This window comes from Pseudophryne corroboree, chromosome 4 (assembly GCF_028390025.1).
Source record: "Pseudophryne corroboree isolate aPseCor3 chromosome 4, aPseCor3.hap2, whole genome shotgun sequence".
Lineage (NCBI taxonomy): Eukaryota > Metazoa > Chordata > Amphibia > Anura > Myobatrachidae > Pseudophryne > Pseudophryne corroboree.
In genome coordinates, this window is record NC_086447.1 from 701,376,449 (window position 1) to 701,397,608 (window position 21,160).

At 44.2% G+C, this 21,160-nt stretch overlaps 1 protein-coding gene across 9 annotated transcripts in view; it reads left to right on the forward strand.

Annotated features, from left to right (window-relative positions):
- Positions 1-21,160, forward strand: part of BIRC6 (baculoviral IAP repeat containing 6) — a 771,630-nt gene that overhangs the window by 393,750 nt on the left and 356,720 nt on the right. For all 9 annotated transcript variants that reach the window (XM_063917949.1, XM_063917953.1, XM_063917952.1 and 6 more), the window contains 3 exons: positions 6,355-6,917; positions 7,975-8,150; positions 8,499-8,595. In XM_063917949.1, coding sequence (XP_063774019.1) covers positions 6,355-6,917; positions 7,975-8,150; positions 8,499-8,595 — 836 coding nt within the window. The remainder of the gene's footprint in view (positions 1-6,354; positions 6,918-7,974; positions 8,151-8,498; positions 8,596-21,160) is intronic.

The window sequence follows — 21,160 nt, forward strand, 5'->3', positions numbered from 1 at the left end:
ACTCCTTCCCCTATAACCCCTCCCATCTCCAGCTTGACCAACAATTACCTCCGTTTTAGTTTTGTGCCTGGAGAGTGCAGGCACAGTTTCCTTGCTATAGTTTTTAGTTAGGTTTTGGTTTGTTTGATTTAGTTTTTTTGAGTGTATACGAAGTCCATGTCTACAGGTGACATGTATACTTAGAGTGGGACTAGTTAGTTAGAAATTTCCCACTCTGTGCAGCCTCTGGGGAAGCAACCATACTGTGGTCACTGGGGCTCCCTATTATCCGGACAGGTGATCCGAGGAGGCTAGGGTCAGGTAGGAAATACCAACAGCCACAACCTGTCTAGCAGTGTTGGGCTGTTATTTCCCACTCCTTTTCATAAAATTGTGTACTGTGTTACTGACGGCTGTAGGCGGGACTGTGAGAGGAACGCACTGTGAGAAGTCTCCAGTGGTCCAGTGATCACTGGTGGTTGTGTGCGCGCTGGGTGCACTAACCCCTGTCTTACAATGAGCAGTGGGTAAGCAGCGTGACATTTCCCCGGTCATATGGTTGGTATATCTATCTCAGACATTATGTAACAGGAGTTTACAGATTTAGTTTATTCAGCCCTTTTTACTACTTAGTGCTTCTTTATTAGAACACTTGTGAAAATAGAACAATATGGCCAATAAGCTGGACAAATCTGCTAAAGGTACGGCAGGCTCCGCTGTTTATTTTGCCTGTTCTCAGTACGGCTCCAAACTTTCTAAAGCTAGCACGGATCCAGGTTCTCTCTGCACTGCGTGCTCTGTGACACCTGTTGTAGAGCAACTGGGTGGTTCTACAGATCAGCCTATTCCTCAGTGCGCCAGGAACATGGCCGATGATATTGCTGATTTGCATCAGTCCCAGTCAGGTGCTGATTCAAGTTAGTCTGCTGATGATCCACCATGGGCAAGAAATGTGGGCAAATGTCTTTCTGACTTGCCACAAGTATTTCAACAAAATTGTGACTGCTTCGGGCTCAGCGGCCTCTTAACGACAGCAACCGCTGCATGCTATCATTTTCCCAGGAGACGAGTTAGATTCGGCAGTTCCCCCTCTGGAAGGTGAACTGGATTCTGAGTGTGAGGATACCTCTGCTTGGGAAGAAGAGGAGTTGTCTACAAGCTCAGGTGTCAGGTTATTGATAGAAGCCATACATCAGACTCTTAATCTTCAAGTGGCGGAGACTTTGACAACCTTTTTCAAACTACAGAAAAGACAAGTAGCTGTCTTCCCTTCCTATACGCATTTTGAGGATATTTTGAAAGAGCCTTGGCTTAAGCCGGATTCACGCTTTCAGACTCCTAAAAAAATGTAGATTTCAGTATCCTTTTGCAGAGGAAGATACGAAATTCTGGGAATAGACTCCGAAGGTGGATGCTCCTATTATTCATTTGGCGAAGGCTACAGTAATCCCTTCTGTACAATCAGTGACGTTGAAAGATCCAACGGATAGGAAGATTGAGACGATTCTTAAATCCATGTTTGCCTTATCAGATTTTTCTCTGCGTCCAATCTTCCCTGGCGCTTGGGTCCTTAAGGCATGTAGACGACTGGCTAGCTCGGGTTGTAACTGGCATGCAATCTGACGATCCATCGGAGGCTATTCAGCTAGCTGAACAAATTTCTGAGGCTCTCGCTTATGTTGGTGAGGCCTTGTTGGACTCGGCCTCGCTGCAGTCGCGTGTATCTTCTTTAGCGGTTGTGGCGAGGCGTTTACTCTGGCTTTGAGTTTGGAATGCTAAATCCAATTCCAAACAGATGTTGACAGCCGTTATATTTAAGGGAGAATTTCTCTTTGGTCCGAAACTTACAAAAAGTATGTCCAATACCATGGAGGCAATAGCCCGTTTCTTCCAGTTGCTCCTCAACAGCTGAAACCAACAACGTTTCGGTCCTTTCGTACTCAAGGCAGGTGAAGTTTCCATTCCTTTCGAGCCTTTTTAAAATTTCCTTGCAGAGGTGCGTTCCGAGGTAGAGGATCCCAGGCACCATGTAGACCGGTGGTCAAGCCTGCTGACAAGCCTACCTAATGACACGGGGAGGTCTCTGGAGGGATCATTGGTGGTTGGGGCTCATTTACTACAGTTCAAGGAAGTGTGGCTACTGTCGAAACCAGATCGGTGGGTGACGAGAGTCATAACCCGAGGATATATTTTAGATCTCGAGGAGCCTGTCCCAAACCGCTTTTTCATCACTCTTCTCCCATGCGATTCCTCCAGATGACGAGCATTGATTCAGGCAACTTCCGTACCTTTAGCAATGGAGTAATTCTTCCAGTTCTCAAACTAAAACAGGGTCAAGGCTTTCACTCAATTCTTTTTCTCGTAAAACAAACAGGACGGTTCGTTTCAGCCCATTTTAAATCTAAATTGCCTGAATCCGTATCTCTGTTTAGAAATTCAAAATGGAATCAAGTAGATCAATCATCGCCGCCATGGAGCCGTTCTTCCAGTTCCCAAACTAAAACAGGATCAAGGCTTTTACTCCAGTCTTTTTCTCGTAAACAAACTGGACTGAAATTCAAAATGGAATCAATTCGTTCAATCATCGCCGCCATGGAACCGGCGGAATATTTGGCATCTATAGACATAAAATACACATACCTTCATGTTCACATTTGGACAGGTCATCCACATCTTTTGTGATTCGCAATCAGCCCTTGGCATTTTCCATTTCAGGCCCAGCAGGTCGGCTTATCCACGGCCCCCCGGGTGTTTACCAAGATAATGGTGGTCCTCCAGTGTCAAGGAGTCAACATTACGCCTTACCTGGATGATTTGTTGCTGAAGGCTCCATCACAGACACTTCACCAATAATTGCAGCTCACAACAGCCACCCTACAGTCATTCGGGTGGATTGTGATTTTCCCAAAATCTTCGCTGCTTCCCTCTCAGAAGATGGTGTTTCTAGGTCTCCTGTTTGACATGAGAAGTCAGAAGGTTTTTCTGCCTTAGGACAAACTTCGGGATCTAGAATCCAGAGTCCGCTCCCTGTTACGATTACCGAGGGTCTCCGTTCTCAGATGTATGCAAGTGTTGGGCAAGATGGTTGCGACCTTCGAGGGAGGTGCCATATGCCAGATTCCATGCTCGGGCCCCTTCAGGCTCAAATTCTTGGCTATTGGAATCAAACGGGACCACATCTGGACTTGCAATTGTATCGGCTGTCAGTTCAGACTTGCCAGTCTCTCCATTGGTGGCTTCACAGTCCCAATCTAACCAAGGGGGCGCCGTTCACTGTTTGATCTTGTATGATGGTCACTACGGACGCCAGCCTCATGGGTTGGGGGGCAGTGTTTCAATCTCAGCACTTCCAGGGACTCTGGAACTGTTAAGAATCGAAGTTACCAATTAACATCTTGGAGTTGAGAGCGATTCTGTGTGCTCTGGTATGCTCTGCTTCCGACGTCCGAGGTCATACGGTACGCATTCAACCAGACAATGCCACAGTGGTCGCTTACATAAACAAACAAGGTGGAACTCGCAGCTGGAGAGTCATGAAGGAGGTCGCCCATATTCTCCAGTGGGTGGAGCCTTTGATTCCGACCATCTCCGCAGTTCACATTCCAGGAGTGGAAAACTGGGAAGCAGCTTTCTTAAACGGTCACAAGGTCCATCCGGGAGAATGGGAGCTTCATCAAGAAGTCTTTCTGACACTGGTGTCTCTATGGGGGACACCAGACATCGACCTCATGGCGTCTCGTCTCAACCGAAAGCTACCTCGGTACAGCTCATTGACTCAAGATGGTCTGACTAAAAGATTTCGTCTTTCTTCCCTTAAAGGACAAGGTTCAGCATTGTCTGTACTTTTTTAGGAAAGAATGGCTCTCATTCTGGAGGTCCAGACGTTCCTTCAAGGGGTGCTCAGTATTCAACCTCCATTTGTTCCTCCGGTTCCCCCCTGGGATTTAAATTTGGTTCTTCAGGCTCTCCAGAAGCCTCCGTTTGAGCCACTGGAAACTGTTGAATTGCAGTTTCTGATGCTGAAGGTGGTTTTTCTTTTAGCCATAGCTTCAGCCAGACGTGTTTCAGAGTTAGCGGCGCTTTCTTGCAGACCACCTTTGTTGGTTTTAAACGAGGATGGTGTGGTCTTGCGTATGAAGCCTTCTTTCTTGCCAAAGGTTGTGTCGGCTTTCCATATGAATCAGCACATACTGCCTCCAGCGTTTAGTTCAGAATGTTATTGAAAGGATTGTCATTTTGCATTATTGGTTGTTGTTAGGGCCTTACGCATTTATTTGTCCCATACGTAGTCTATTCGCCGTACAGATACTTTGTTGGTTTTGATTGATGCATCTGTTAGAGTATGTTAACCTATTCAGATCTGGTCTATAAACTCTCTGCAGTCATCAGTCAGAATTCTGTTCCCTTAGCAACCGGTTGGAGGTCAATGAATGATAAGATGACACAAATTCATGTGTAACCGAAGCAAATCATAAGTGACCCGCTCGGGGGCCGTCATGGCTTTATTATTTATAGCTTGAACACAAAGGGTTTATGCTTGCCAATACATTTAGCCAATCAGAATACACCATGTATGTCTTGAAAATACATCGATTGTCATACAATGTTAGAAGTGGCAACTAGGACAGCCTTGAAAATGGTTATTGTTTCGTTTATCAGTCTTTCGGACATAAACTCAAAAGATTTCTTTCTTTATTCTTCTCAATTAGCCTTGGATATATCTGGTGTTGCTTTGTCCACCTTGGATACATTTCATACAATGTTGCATTTGTCTTGTACAAGTCATGCCTTAAAACAAGATTATTCAGCAAATATAGTATTCTGACCAACTCAGCAATATTTTTCATAAGGACACATGAATTCATTTTGTGATTAACAGTAAATATCTTAATACATGCGAAAAAGCGTGAATCAATATATATTTGCTATACTGCAGAAGCTCCTACACCATCACATCCAAGCGTGGCTGGCAGGCCTCTAAAAACACGGTAGCGCGTTGGGTAACCTCTGCTTTTCGGCAGGCCTATGTCTCTTCTGCATTACCTGTTCCTGATTCCATGGGGGCTCATTCGACTAGGGCTGTTGGAGCCTCCTGGGCTGTTTGCGGCGGTGTTTCGGTTGAGCAGCTGTGTAGAGCGGCAACTTAGTCGTCCATGCATACTTTCACCAAGTTTTACCATATTCATACTTTTTGTTTGGAGACTGCTTCTGTTAGGGATACAGTCATTAGGTCGACACAGATTAGGTCGACTATTGAAGGTCGACATTGTCAATAGGTTGACATGGTCATTAGGTCGACATGTTTGTTGGGCGTCAAATTTTACAGACAACTATGCCGTCAGTTTCTCCCTCCTCTATTTAGCTTGCTTTGGGAAATCCCATGAGTAAGTGCACAGCGTCCCTCAGATGGATGGAAAAAAAAAATAGGGATTTTTGTTTACTTACCGTAAAATCTTTCTTTGATTCCATTGGGGGGAAGCTGCGATCCCTCCCGTATTTTTGTCTGGTTTATTGGTTGTATTCTGTTCTGCTTCTTCCGGCTTGGCTAAACGTTAACTGAGGTAATTGTTGGTCAGGCTGGAGATGGGTGGGGTTAGAGGGGTGGGGGGAGTTAGTTTCTATAGGTTCTGTGCCAAACGCCCTTCCCACACACTCTAACCCATCAGTAAGTGTGCAGCGTCCCCAGATGTGGGGAGAGATTTTGTGGTAAGTAAGCAGAAATCTCTATTTTTTTTCTTTCATTTCTTTATCTTTTCCATACATTACGATCCACGTGGACTATGATTGGGAATGGTAATCTGTGCCAAGGGGGGGGGGGGGGGGAGGAGGAGGGGTACACACGGAGAGGTTAGTGCTTAAATTCTAAGCAATCTGACTAGATTGCTTAGAATTTAAGCACAGATCCTCCATGTGTATGCCCCACAGCTATAGCGATGTGCGGGCCTGCGAGTCGCTATCGCCGGTGCTAGATTGGCCTGCATGCAGGCACAATCTACCAAGTCGCTCATTTCACCGCTGGGTGAAATGAGCGCCCCCCCCTCGCTCAGCACACATCGCGCTGTACTGAGTGGGGGAGAGATGTGTGCTGAGCGGTCACTGATAGATCGCTCAGCACACATCTCTCCCCGTATGTACAGGGGCTTAAGACAAAACCTGTCTTATTCCTTCGTTAATGAAGATGCTTTGTTTAGTAGTGCCTGTATTGACCAAAATTAGCATACAAACTATGTATAAAAAAATATTTATTGTTGCAGTAATGAAGTAGTAAGTTTTTGTGTCATTGGTTGACCGTGTTTCTAGGTTTGAAACTGACAGAATAAGTAAACACTAGAGATGTAGATTGTATAAAATGATTTATATCTTCTTTCATCCTAGAGGTGCTTTTCAGTCTGGACAAGGACCATTGGATGCTCAGGTGAAACTCCTAGAATTCACTCTGGAACAAAATTTTGAAGTAGTCTCTGTCAGCACTATCTCTGCAGTAATAGAATCTGTTACCTTTCTGGTTCATCACTATATCACCTGCTCTGACAAAGTGGTGTCTCGTAGTGGATCTGACAGCTCTGTAGGAGCAAGGGCTTGTTTCGGTGGCCTTTTTGCAAATATTATTCGACCTGGTGATGCCAAAGCAGTTTGTGGAGAAATGACACGTGATCAGCTAATGTTTGATTTGTTGAAGCTGGTTAACATCTTGGTTCAGTTGCCACTGTCCAGTAATAAAGAGTTTAGTGCCCGTGCACCTGTCGTTAGCAGCACGACCGACAGTGTTTCTGATGAGGAGAAAGTCTATGGGGGAAAAGATGCCAACAGCAATTCTTCAGCTATGCAAAATTCCACTGCATATGTGGCAGATTTGGTGCTAGCCAACCAGCAGATCATGAGCCAGATTCTCTCAGCCTTGGGCCAGTGTAACAGCAGTGCAATGGCCATGATTATTGGTAAGTGACTATAGCTATGCTTTACTCAAGGAATAGGCTTTTGAATGATTACATTTTGTTTCTCTGTTTCTTTACACAAATTGCATATCACAGCATATATGTTTTAAATGATATAATTGAATTCTGAGTAAAACAAGTTATATCAAAATGCAGGAAAGCTTACCCCTATGCTAAAGACCACAGATGTTAATTAGGTAGATGGTTACACTGATAAATAACTGGGTATGTTCAGGTGTTGAAAATATGAATGTTCTAGCTATTGAATTAATGTATGGTAGTATTGTGAATTTTTTTATTTCCATTTTTATTCTTGGTATTTACCACTGTGGCTTAACAATATTCGTGTTTTCCAGCGAAGTTAATTAAATCAACCAATCAAATTTCCTCTTCTGCAGGACTACGACTTTATTTTAGCAAAAAATGTCATGGTTTACTTTCGTTAGAACCTAGTAATGTTTAAAATACAGTTAGATTCAGTGCGACCGCTCAGGATGTGGCAGTTTCCCAACTAAATAATATTTCCTTATGCTTAACCTCTTCTCTGGGCTTTTCTGGAGATGTCATTAACATGTGACCACATACTCAATTAGCCCAGTTTGGCGCACTACAGACTTTGCAACTAAGTTGAGCCAAACATCTCTTACTTTAAATATGTGCCTTAGTCACCTCAATGATGCAACAAAAGTACTTGGCAATGGTACAAGAACTACTAGGCTAGCATTACTTGTACTCATAGTTCTGATATGGGCGGATCGTTATGCTTATCTATCACTTTAATCTAGGGTTCCTTGATGTGATAAATTCTGTTTGTCATTGATTTGTACTATACAGTAGAGAAAGTGGCATATATAAAGCAGGTACATACATGGTAGACTAATGCAGATGTAAACTAGAGTCTAGGGAGGACATTATGAGAATGAATTACTGTCTAATACATATGGTTATCGTGGCTTATTTTCTAATGGATAGTTGTCGTAGAACGGAATCTTCTGTTCCAATGCTAATTATAATGCAGAATAGTGATAGGTTTTCTCATGTGTGTTCTTTCTATTTTCAGGTGCAAGTGGTTTACATTTAACCAAACATGAAAACTTTCATGGAGGATTAGATGCCATTTCTGTTGGTGATGGCCTGTTCACAATATTAACCACACTCAGTAAAAAGGCTACAACAGTTCAAGTTATGCTGCAACCTATTTTAACTTACATGGCATGTGGATATATGGGTAGACAGGTAAACATAACTATTTTATAATTATATACATCTTAATGATCATAATACTGTATAGACAGATGTGACAAGGTAATTCCAGACAAACACATATGGTCCACCTAGGTATGATACTCGCTTACAGTATATGTGAGTGGGTAGAGCCCATATGTCATATGCAGCACATTTTCTTTAAAATATTTTCTTTTCAAATATATATCATTTGTTTTCTAGTTTTAATTAAAAAAAAAAACCTGTCATGACTTAATATGGTATGGGACTGCATTGAAGATTATTTTTTGAGGAAATGGATCCTGTCTAAAAACCCACTAATAAAAACAATTAAGTTGCCTTGTGATTTGTTTCTCTTAGGGATCTCTCTCTACCTGTCAGCTGTCAGAACCCCTGCTATGGTTCATCCTAAGAGTTTTAGACACAAGTGAGGCCTTGAAAGCATTCCATGATATGGGTACGTGATGTTAAAAAAAAAAAACCTTGAAAAAAGTACAATGTCAAATTTCTTTCATACATTGAGGGTAATTCAAATAGCACTTCGGGGATGTAGCTCTCTGGTTAGGTGGCCAGAGCTATTCAATTACTGTCGCGACTAGCACCTTATGTGGATTTCTGCTTGCACCCTCCTGTGTGTCTAAGCGGAGATCCACATTAACTAGTGCCTCTGGACTAGCTGCATTCCTACCGCGTGCTGTAACTGCATTGCACCTGGCACTTATCCCAGGAGATGCAGCTTACCATTCATCAGTCTTGGTAAGGTGCAATTGCAGGGTTAAGTGCCAGGGCGTGACGTAGTGAATTGAATAGCTTTGGCCACTTAACACAGGAGTTACATCCTCACAGTACTAATTGATTATCCCATTGATTTTGTGCCGTTCCAATTGCTAATGCTCTGTAAAGCAAAAGGCAGAACAGTAATTGCTTGATTCAATTGCTGGTCATGAGCTACTTGTTTTGCTTCCATACAAAAAATTATTACTGGGCAATGTTTTCATAGAATAAAAATATTTTCTTGGACTATTGGGGGGACCTCTTGACTTTGTGCTTTCAGCAGTAGTATTCATTTTGAAGTTGGAGATCACTATGGAAACCAAGGTCGCCCGGAGTTTGTCTAAACTCTAAATGGGGTTCTTTGAGGAGAAGCATATAATGGGGTAGGCAGTTATGGCTCTCTATGGTAGATTTATTGACAATTTAGTAGCAGTAGATAGGTTTGCTGATTAAGAAACAACTGGGTACTATGAAGGATATGATGTCCCAAAATAATAGATGGGTCTATGGTGTTTATCACAATACAATTCACATGCTAATTTTAATAATAAGGAATAGTCTGCGTTTTGTATTTTCATTATAGTATTTTTGTATTTTTATAAATATTTTTGTTATATATTAAACACTAAATGATGACATCTTATGGCTCGGTTGTAATATTTTTTTTAAAGCAGAATTCATTTACAAGCCATGGTTTTGCCTTTTATATGTTTGCCACTGTACCAAATGTACAAATTTGACCAAGAACCTGTACCTCCAGCCAACTTAGACTTCATTACATCTGTATGATGTATGATATAGTATGAAAAAAATAGTAATTGAAGTATATTTAGTGACTAATGTTTTAAAAATATATAGAATTCTATGTATGTAGTGTGAATGTAAAATAAGCATAATTCTGCTCTCGATCCATTGGGTTTGTGAACATGTTTAAATGAACTGGTATGAGAGTGATGTTTGGAACTCATAGCACAAATAAGCATAAGCTGGGACTCTCTTGTTCTGTGTGGCCAGGGGTCATGGAAAAGGGAGTCTGCAAGGGACACTTTCTGAGAAGACTGCTGACATAAAGAAAGCTGAGAAAAGAGCAATGGTACTCTGCAGAAGGATGTTTTATCTTGTTTATTATGCGAAGGGTTTTGCTGTGCAGCTTCATTTATTTAAACTTCACTGGAGTTGCTTATGGAACGAGTTATAAATACCTGTAAGTGTCTGGACTGGTGTCTCTTCAGCTGTATAACCAGACGCATCAACAGCTGAGCAGTACAGAGACCAAGAACATGTTAGACATACAATTATTGCTTTCAATATTACTAATGACCTGGAGGGCTGATGATTGTGTAACATCTACTGTGAGGGACACAGGCTAGTATCAGGAAATCTCAGGTTACGTAAAACTAACGGCTAACTGCTACAGCAGTGATTTTTGTAACCTTTTTACAATTCACGGCACACCGAATAAGATATTAAAACTGATAAGGCATCAGTACCCCACAAGAAGAAAAAAAAAAAACATCCATGTGGAAATAAAACACACATACAGTATTGGTCTCCACTGGAAAAAAAAACCACACATTGCCCCTGTTCCCCCCTCCTCAGAAATGAACCAAACTCACTGGCCTCTGCAGTAATTCCACACACTGCCTCCATTCATAATTTTTAAACCCCCCCCCCCCCACACACACACACACACACACACACACACACACACACACACACACACACACACACACACACACACACACACACAGTAATTGCTCACCTTGGCCCCCACAGCAATTAAATAAAAAATGACAGTATCGCCTTCAAACAGCACGGAGCAGTGAGCAATACTGGGCGTGCAGGAAGGTGGCGTATGTGACCTATGAGTCACGCTACATGTCAATAGGTTACAGCTGGGCCGTGGAATAGCCCAGCGCTGCCCAAGCTGGATTGTGATGTCAGCGGCATCTGGGGAGCAGGCATCTTTGGCGCCACATCTGAAAACTGCAGCACTGCGGTTGAGAAACACTGTGCTAGAGGATATTTAATCTATCTCTTTACACCTGCTTTTTAGATGTTATTTAGTAACATATTATCTTTTGACATTGCAACGTGCTTCATTTATGCTTTTTATAGTTAAAGTGAAAAAAATAGTAGTGAAGTCATTGGTGGGTTTTTTTTTGTAATGGTGTACACTTTTATTGAAATTGTATTCATAATACTTGAGACAAGCAAAAATAAAGATAAACAAATATGGCTTGCAGGTTTCAGTTTCCCCGATATAGTATAGAAATTAGAGGAATCATAAAGAAGGCAGCTCAGAATAACAAGTACAAGAATATAGGCCCACATAAACAAGTTTTCATGTCTTGTCATATAAACTGATGAAAGAAAGCTGTGGTATCCAGGGGTGAAGGAAGTGGTCTAAGCCAATAAAGGGCCCCTGGTCTGTTGTATAAGGGGTATCTAACTTTTTTGACCAGATTTCTTTTTCTTCATATGTTGGCAGATGTTTCATGCTGCTGTAAACAAAACGCTCATGTGCTATAGTGGAATTGACCAAAGCAATCCGTCCACAAAGACATAGATTATGAAGCCAACATACATAAAATATTAACAAATTAAAAGTGGTGTATAGGGTATCTGCAATATAAAGCCCAAAATATATGTCCCTGAGTACATCCGAAGGAAGACTTATACCCACACGTATTATAGAATTAGTAACGATAGACCAAAATGAGGAGAGAACAGTATAGGTCCATAGTAAATGCCAGGAATCAGCCCAAAGGCCCCACATTTAGGACAAGAAGTGGAAGTATGACCATTACTTTTAGACACAATACCCAGTGTGTAATAAATTGTGCAGGATTTAAATTTGTATCTGCTGAAACTTTTTAGGGGATATAGCCCTACTAGGCTACACCAAAACAAGGTCCCAGTCCTCATCCGTTAATGTTCCAAGATTAACCTTCCATTTATCCAACAAACTAAACAAAGGGTCTCCAAATCAGTCATACAGAACAAAAGATTAAATAGCGGATATCAAAACATGTTGCTAATGAATGCAAACATTGCCGTAAAGGAGTTATTGTACAGACCAGAGTGGTGCCCTAAAATTGCATATTAAGAGCATACTGGAGCTGAAGATCACAGTAGAACATTGTATGAGGGGGGACCATTCTCCAAACATAATTGTCCTCCGAACTCATAAGTGACCCAGAGCAGTAATTTCATACTGGTGCCTAAGCCTCCCACCTTCAAGCAACAAAAGTACTTTAACAATTGCTTATTATTCTATGAGATTGACCTCCAGTATTTTATTGATCAAAAACTGAAGGAGTAAAGTGAAAGCTAATAAGGGGGCAGATGTATTAACCAGGAGAAGGCATAAGGAAGTGATAAACCAGTGATATGTGCAAGGTGATAAAGGCACCAGCCAATCAGCTCCATTATGTAAATTAACAGTTAGGATCTGATTGGCTGGTGCCTTTATCACCTTGCACATATCACTGGTTTATCACTTCCTTATGCCTTCTCCAGGATAATACATCTGCCCCAAGGTTACCTGTATTTGAGCCATCAACGGGGCATATACATTCTTTCAGATGAACCAACTGTGCTGCCAAATAATAGAGCCACAAATTAGGAAAAGCCACGACACACACAGTTTTAAAGCTTATACTGGGATGACTGTCTCACCAAACCACATAACTATTCATTAAACTTAGATAAAAGAATTTTGGCTGGATTATCCTTTTCACTAGGTTCACTCTGCCCAAAACAGACAGTAGTTTCTTTGTCCCTACGTAAGACCTGGGGGTTTATTTGCTAAGCGCTAGATTGTAAAATCCGGTGCTTCTGATAGTGTTTATGAACGAAATCTAAAAATAATTTTAGTAGCAAAACACGGCTAGGAAAATAATTACCCTTTTGCAGTTCGGCCATAACACGTTCACAAGTGCCCTGTTTTTCACAATCCAATGCTTAGTTAATAAAAAAAAAACCTGGTCTTCAAAAACTCAGTCAGGAGGTCATTATTGGAGTGCACATAATCAGCAGAATTCTGAGATTAAATTCCCAAATACCAGAACTGTGGCCTTATTGTGAGGTGATAAGAGAATAGAGTAGCCTGGGTAACATAAAAACACTTAAAAGGATTTGTCCCAGTTAATCCTAAAGGCCAGTACTCACTGGCCTATGCGGGAGAGATGTGTGCTGAGCGAACCGCCGCTCAGCACAGCGCGATGTGTGCTGAGCGTGCGGGGGGAGACGGGGGGGGCCGCTCATTTCACCCAGCGGGTGAAATGAGCGACCCGCTAGGTTGGCCTGCACGGCAGGCCAATCTAGCACCAGCGATAGCTATGCGCGGGGCTGCGCATTGCTATCGCTGTAGGGGGGTACACACGGAGCGATCAGGCTTAAAATCTAAGCAATCTAGTCAGATTGCTTAGATTTTAAGCAGCGATCGCTCCGTGAGTACCCCCCTTAACACCAGATAAAATAAACAAATCTATCAACCACCACCAGCAGAGCAGGTTTAGGGGGTACTTCAGAGTTGATTGCAGCAGCAAATTTGTTAGCAGTTGGGCAAAACCATGTGCACCGCAGGGGGGGCAAATATAACTTTTGCAGAGAGCGTTAGATTTGGGTGGGTTATTTTGTTTCTGTGCAGGGTAAATACTGGCTGCTTTATTTCTCTTACGTCCTAGAGGATGCTGGGGACTCCGTAAGGACCATGGGGATAGACGGGCTCCGCAGGAGACATGGGCACTTAAAGAAAGACTTTAGATCTGGTGTGCACTGGCTCCTCCCTCTATGCCCCTCCTCCAGACCTCAGTTTGATACTGTGCCCAGTGGAGACTGGGTGCTTTTCAGAAAGCTCTCCTGAGCTTTCTGACAGAAAGTATATTTGTTAGGTTTTTTATTTTCAGGGAGCCTGCTGGCAACAGACTCCCTGCATCGAGGGACTGAGGGGGGAGAGAAGCAGACCTACTTCTGTGAGATTCAAGGCTCTGCTTCTTAGGCTACTGTACACCATTAGCTCCAGAGGGAGTCAGAACACAGGTCTCACCCTGGAGTTCATCCCAGAGCCGCGCCGCCGTCCTCCTCACAGAGTCGGAAGATAGAAGCCGGGTGAGTATGAGAAGAAAAGAAGACTTCAGAGGCGGCAGAAGACTTCATGATCTTCACTGAGGTAACGCACAGCAGTGCAGCTGTGCGCCATTGCTCCCACACACCTCACACACGGCAGTCACTGTAAGGGTGCAAGGTGCAGGGGGGTGCCCTGGGCAGCAATATAAACCTCATTTCTGGCAAAAGAGATATGTATACAGCTAGGCACTGTATATATAAAGAGCCCCTGCCAGTTTTTATTGTATTTAAGCGGGACAGAAGCCCGCCGCCGAGGGGGCGGGGCTTCTCCCTCAGCACTCACCAGCGCCATTTTCTCCACAGCACAGCTGAGAGGAAGCTCCCCGGACTCTCCCCTGCTTATCCACGGTGAAAGGGGGTTTCAGAGAAGAGGGGGGGGGGGGGGGGGCACATAATTGGCAGCAAATAATAGTATTGCAGTGCTACTGGGTAAACGCATTGTGTGTTTTTCCTGGGTTATTAGCGCTGGGTGTGTGCTGGCATACTCTCTCTCTGTCTCTCCAAAGGGCCTTGTGGGGGAACTGTCTTCAGATAAGAGGATTCCCTGAGTGTGTGGTGTGTCGGTACGTGTGTGTCGACATGTCTGAGGTAAAAGACTTTTCTAAGGAGGAGATGGAGCAAATGTGTGTGTGTGGTGTCTCCGTCGACAACGCCGACACCTGACTGGATATGTGGAATTAAGTGCTGAGGTAAATTTATTGCACATAAGATTAGAGAACAGACAGGGAATCTACCCATGTCTGTCCCTATGTCGCAGGGACCTTCAGAGTCTCAAAACGCCCACTATCCAAAATAATAGACCCTGATATCGACACGGAGTCTGACTCCAGTGTCGACTACGATGATGCAAAGTTACAGCCAAAACTGGCAGAAAAGTATTCAATATATGATTATTGTAATAAAAGATGTTTTGCATATCACTTATGACCCATCTGTCCCTGACACGAGGGTACACATGTTTAAGGGGAAGAAAGCTGACATAACATTTCCCCCCTCTCATGAACCAAATGAATTGTGTGAAAAAGAGCGGGAATCTCCAGACAAGAAACTGCAGTTTCCCAAAAGAATTCTCATGGCGTATCCTTTCCCTGCTAGGGCCAGGATACGATGGGAATCCTCCCCTAGGGTGGACAAGGCGTTGACACGTTTCCCCAAAAGGTAGCGCTGACATACCAAGATACAGCTACCCTCTGGGATCCTGCAGATAGCATGCAGAAAAGTACTTTGAAGTCCATTTACACACATTCTGGTACACTACTCAGACCGGCGATTGTGTCGGCAGGGGTTTATAGCGCTGTAGCAGCGTGGACAGATACCTTATCAGCGGAGATTGAAACCTTAGATAAGGATACCATATTATTGACCCTAGGATATATAAAAGATGCTGTCTTATATATAAGACATGCTCAGAGACATTGGTCTACTGGGTTCTAGAGTCAACGCAATGTCGATTTCTGGTAGACGTGTCCTGTGGAACATGCAATGGATAGGTGATGCCGACTAAAAGAGGCATATGGAGGTTTTACCTTACAAGAGTGAGGAATTGTGTGGAGAAAGGCTTTCGGACCTGGACTCCACAGCTATAGCTGGTAAATCTGATCTTTTGCCTTATATTCCCTCACAGCCTAAGAAAGCACGACATTATCAAATGCAGTCCTTTCGGTCGCAGAAAAACAAGAAAGTACGAGGAGCGTTCTTTCTTACCAGAGGTAAGGGCGCAGGGCACAGCTAGTTCCCAGAAACAGAAGTCCTCCCCGGCCTCTACTAAATCCACCGCATGACACTGGGGCTCCGCTAAGGGAGTCTGCCCCAGTGGGAGCACGTCTTCGACTCTTCAGCCACATCTGAGTTCACTCACAGGTGGATCCCTGGGCAATAGAAATTGTTTCTCAGGGTTACAAGCTGGAATTCGAAGAGGTGCCTCCTCGCCGGTTTTCCTTATCGGCCCTACCGGCTTCTCCCCCAGAAGGGGAGATAATATTAAATACAATTCACACATTGTATCTCCAACAGGTGGTGCTCAAGGTTCCCCTCCTTCAACAAGAAAGGGGATATTACTCAACCTTGGCTGTAGTCCCGAAACCGGACGGTTCGGTCAGACCTATTTTAAAATTAAAATCTCTGAACCTATACTTGAAAAGGTTCAAATTCAAAGTGGAATCGCTCAGAGCGATCATCACCAGCCTGGAAGAGGGGGGATTTTATGGTGTATCTGGACATAAAGGCTGCATACCTTCATGTTCCCATTTATCAACCCCATCAGGCGTACCTGAGAATTACGGTACAGTATTGTCATTACCAATTTCAGGGTAATTGGCGGAAATGATGGTGCTCTTACGCAAGCAAGGAGTCACAATTATCCCATACTTGGACGATCTCCTAATAAGAGCGAGATCAAAAGAGCAGTTGTTGAACAGCGTGTCACTTTCACTGAAGGTGTCACAGGAACTCGGCTGGATTCTCAATATCCCGAAGTCACAGTTGGTTCCTATGACTCGTCTGCCCTTCTTGGGTATGATTCTGAATACGGACCAGAAATGGGTTTATCTTCCGATAGAGAAGGCCCAGGAACTAATGACTCGGGTAAAAAACCTATTAAAGCCAAACAGGTGTCAGTGCATCACTGCACTCGGGTCCTGGGAAAGATGGTGGCATCTTACGGGGCCATTCCCTTCGGCAGGTTCCATGCGAGGATTTTCCAATGGAATCTACGGAACAAGTGGTCTGGATCACATCTACAGATGCATCAGTTAATCACCCTGTCCCCTAGGGCCAGGGTGTCTCTCCTATGGTGGCTGCAGAGTGCTCACCTTCTGCAGGTTCGCCATACAGGACTGGATTCTGGTAGCCACGGACGCGAGCCTCCGAGGTGGGGGAGCAGTCACACAGGGAAGAAACTTCCAAGGTCTTTGGGTCAAGTCAAAAAACTTGTATTCAAATAATCATCCTGGAGCTGAGGGCCATATACAACGCCCTTTGGCAAGCGGAAACATTGCTTCGCGACCTACCGGTTCTGATCCAGTCAGACAACATCACCGCAGTGGCTCATGTAAACCGCCAAGGCGGCACAAAGAGCAGAGTGGAAATGGCAGAAGCCACCAGGATTCTCCGCTGGGCGGAAAATCATGTAAGCGCATTTTCAGCAGTTCATTCCGGGAGTGGACAACTGAGAAGCCGACTTCCTCAGCAAACACGGCCTGCATCCAAGAGAGGACTTCTTTAGGAAGCCTTCGCACAGATTGCAAGTCAGTGGGAACTGCCACAGATAGACATGATGGCGTCCTGCCTCAACAAGAAGCTCCAGAGGTATTGCACCAGGTCAAGAGACCCTCAGGCAGTAGCTGTAGATGCCCTAGTGACACCGTGGGTGTTCCAGTCGGTCTATGTATTTCCCCCTCTTCCTCTCATAACCAAGGTGTTGAGAATGGTAGGAGGGAGAGGAATGAGAACAATCCTCATTGTTCCAGATTGGCCACGAAGGACCTGGTATCCGGATCTGCAGGAAATGCTCACAGAAGATCCGTGGCCTCTTCCTCTAAGACAGGACCGGTTGCAACAGGGGCCATGTCTATTCCAAGACTTACCGCGGCTGCGTTGGATGGTATGGCGGTTGAACGCCGTTTCCTAGCGGATAAGGGTATTCCGGATGAGGTCATTCCTACGCTAATAAAGGCTAGGAAGGACATGACATCTAAACATTATCACCGTATATGGCGAAAATATGTTTCTTGGTGTGAGGCCAGGAATGCTCCGACGGAAGAATTCCATCTGGGCCTTTTCCTTCACTTCCTGCAAATTGGAGTGAATTTTGGCCTAAAATTAGGATCTATTAAGGTTCAGATTTCGGCCTTATCCATTTTCTTTCAAAAGGAATTGGCCTCTCTCCCTGAAGTACAAACTTTTGTGAAGGGAGTACTGCATATTCAGCCTCCTTTTGTACCTCCGGTGACGCCTTGGGACCTTAACGTGGTGTTAAGTTTCATTAAGTTACACTGGTTTGAACCACTTAAAACGGTGGAATTGAAAAATCTCACTTGGAAGGTGGTCATGTTATTAGCCTTGGCTTCGGCTAGGCGAGTGTCGGAATTAGCGGCTTTATCACATAAAAGCCCCTATCTGGTTTTCCATATGGATAGAGCGGAATTGCGGACCCGTCCTCAATTCCTGCCAAAAGTGTTTTCATCCTTTCATATGAACTATTGTGGTGCCTGTGGCTACGCGTGACTTGGAGGATCCCGAGTCCCTTGATGTGGTCAGAGCTTTGAAAATTTACGTGGCCAGATCGGCTACAGTCAGAAAAACAGAAGCACTGTTTGTCATGTATGCAACCAACTAGCTTGGTGCTCCTGCTTCAAAGTAGACTATTGCTCGCTGGATCTGTAACACGATTCAGCAGGCGCATTCTACGGCGGGATTGCCGTTACCTAAATCGGTCAAGGCCCATTCCACTAGGAAGGTGGGCTCTTCTTGGGCGGCTGCCAGAGGGGTCTCGGCGCTACAGCTGTGCCGAGCTACTACTTGGTCGGGTTCAAACTCCTTTGCAAAGTTCTATAAGTTTGATACTTTGGCTGAGGAGGACCTCCTGTTTGCTCAATCGGTGCTGCAGAGTCATCCGCACTCTCCCGCCCGTTTGGGAACTTTTGTATAATCCCCATGGTCCTTACGAAGTCCCCAGCATCCTCTAGGACGTAAGAGAAAATAAGATTTTAAACCTACCGGTAATTCTTTTTCTCGTAGTCCGTAGAGGATGCTGGGCGCCCGTCCCAAGTGCGGACTACTTCTGCAAGACTTGTATATAGTTATTGCTTAAATAAGGGTTATGTTATAGTCTCATCGGTCTTGGACTGATGCTATGTCGTTTTCATACTGTTAACTGGATAGTATATCACAAGTTATACGGTGCGATTGGTGTGGCTGGTATGAATCTTGCCTTGGATTAACAAAAATCCTTTCCTCGTACTGTCCGTCTCCTCTGGGCACAGTTTCTCTAACTGAGGTCTGGAGGAGGGGCATAGAGGGAGGAGCCAGTGCACACCAGATCTAAAGTCTTTCTTAAAGTGCCCATGTCTCCTGCGGAGTCTGTCTATCCCCATGGTCCTTACGGAGTCCCCAGCATCCTCTACGGACTACGAGAAAAAGATTTACCAGTAGGTTTAAAATCTTATTTTTTACACTGCAATTTAGATTTAAGTTTGAACACACCCCACCCAAATTTAACACACTCTGCACGTTATATCTGCCTCACCTGCACTGCACATGGGGGGTAAGTCCAAGTTGATCGCAACAGGAAATTTTTTAGCAGTTGGGCAAAACCGTGTGCACTGCAGGGAGGCAGATTTAATATGTGCAGAGAGTTAGGTTTGGGTGGGGTGTGTTCAATCTGCAATCTAATTTGCAGTGTAAAAATAAAGCAGCCAGTATTTACCCTGCACAGAAACAAAATAACCCACCCAAATCTAACTCTTTCTGCATATGTTATATCTGCCTCCCCTGCAGTGCACATGGTTTTGCCCAACTGCTAACAAAAATCCTGCTGCGATCAACTTGGAATTACCCCCATGGTTTTGCCCAACTGCTAACAAATTTGCTTCGATCAACTCTGAATTAGGCCCTTAGTCTTCTGTTTTTACTAGTATTTTAATGTCACCATGATTGCCAAAGGAGCTACCTTAGAACCCTCGAGGTTTATTAGGGATTTTGTTGTAAATTCAATGCTACATCTGATTGGTCAGGTGCCACATTTGGAGCAGATACTTTCTAGACAGACATTGTGGCTAGACTTTTCTTATACTCTCATTGCTTAGAGTATTTTATTATATGCAGCATTCCTGTGGTGATCTACAGATGTAAGATACAGGGTTTCAGCGGAGGGTCTCCCACAGGGCAAGCTTACAGATTTTGATCATACATATTGCTTATTACATACTGTATTATTGGATGTAATGTTTTGGTTTATCTAGATTGTTAGCTCTTCAGAGCAGGGCCCTCTTTCCTCTTGTTGTCTAAGCCCTCTTCTCAACACATTTCACTCAGCGACCATCTTTACCTGCTTTTTCTCCTATTGGTAAAGGCATCTCTATCTATGGCCGCCACACCCAAGTAGTATAATGATTACTCCCTCGCTACTTACATCTTAGCTGTATTATGTTTTGAGAATGTGTGGTGCTCTTTGTTACCTGCACTCTATTTTTGTTATTTATTTACTGTTATGCTAAGTTTTGTCTCCCTGTACTGTTCTTTGTACGGCGCTGCGAAACACTTGTGGCGCCCTATAAATAAAATGTAATAATAATCTAGTTCTGGTGGTTTCATTTAAAAAATAAATACATACCGTATATACTCGAGTATAAGCCGACTTTTTCAGTACATTTTTCTATGCTGAAAAAGCCCCCCTCGGCTTATACTCGAGTCAAGTTGTCAACGGCTGCAGCAGACGCCGTGGGCTGTGTGGGCGTCCGCTGCAGCCGGCTCCAGGGACAGACACTAGAGGTCATTATTGACCTCTAGTGTCTGTGCGGCGTTGCTATGGGAGAGACGTCATGACGTCTCTCCCATAGAGATGATCGGGTGCCGGGAAGCGGGCGCCGGAGTGGGCGGCCAGACGGAGCGGAGCAGCGCAGCAGCAGAAGAAGCGGTCGGGAAGCAGGAGCGGGGCAGTGGTAAGTATTGTTTTAGTGTGTGTTTTGTGTTTGTAAGCGGCAACGGGGGCACAGTAACAGGGGGCAAAGAAAGGGGGCACAATTACTGAGGGCAAAGAAAGAGGGGTCATAACTACTGGGGGCAATGAAAGAGGGGGCACAACTACTGGGGGCAAAGAAAGAGGGCATAACTACTGGGGGCAATGAAAGAGGGGGCACAACTACTGGGGGCAAAGAAGGGGCATAACTACTGGGGGCAAAGCAGCGGGGGCATGTTTTTATCTGGCACTGTGGGGAGATATGTCACTGGGGGTATATGTGGCACTGGGGGCACAACCCTAGCAACAAGCATTACCCCCTGGCAACAAGCATGACACCTACCGCATGAAACCCCTGGCAACGAGCATGACACCCTGAGCATGAAAACCCCCGGCACCGTGCATTTCCCACCCTAGGCTTATACTCGAGTCAGTAATT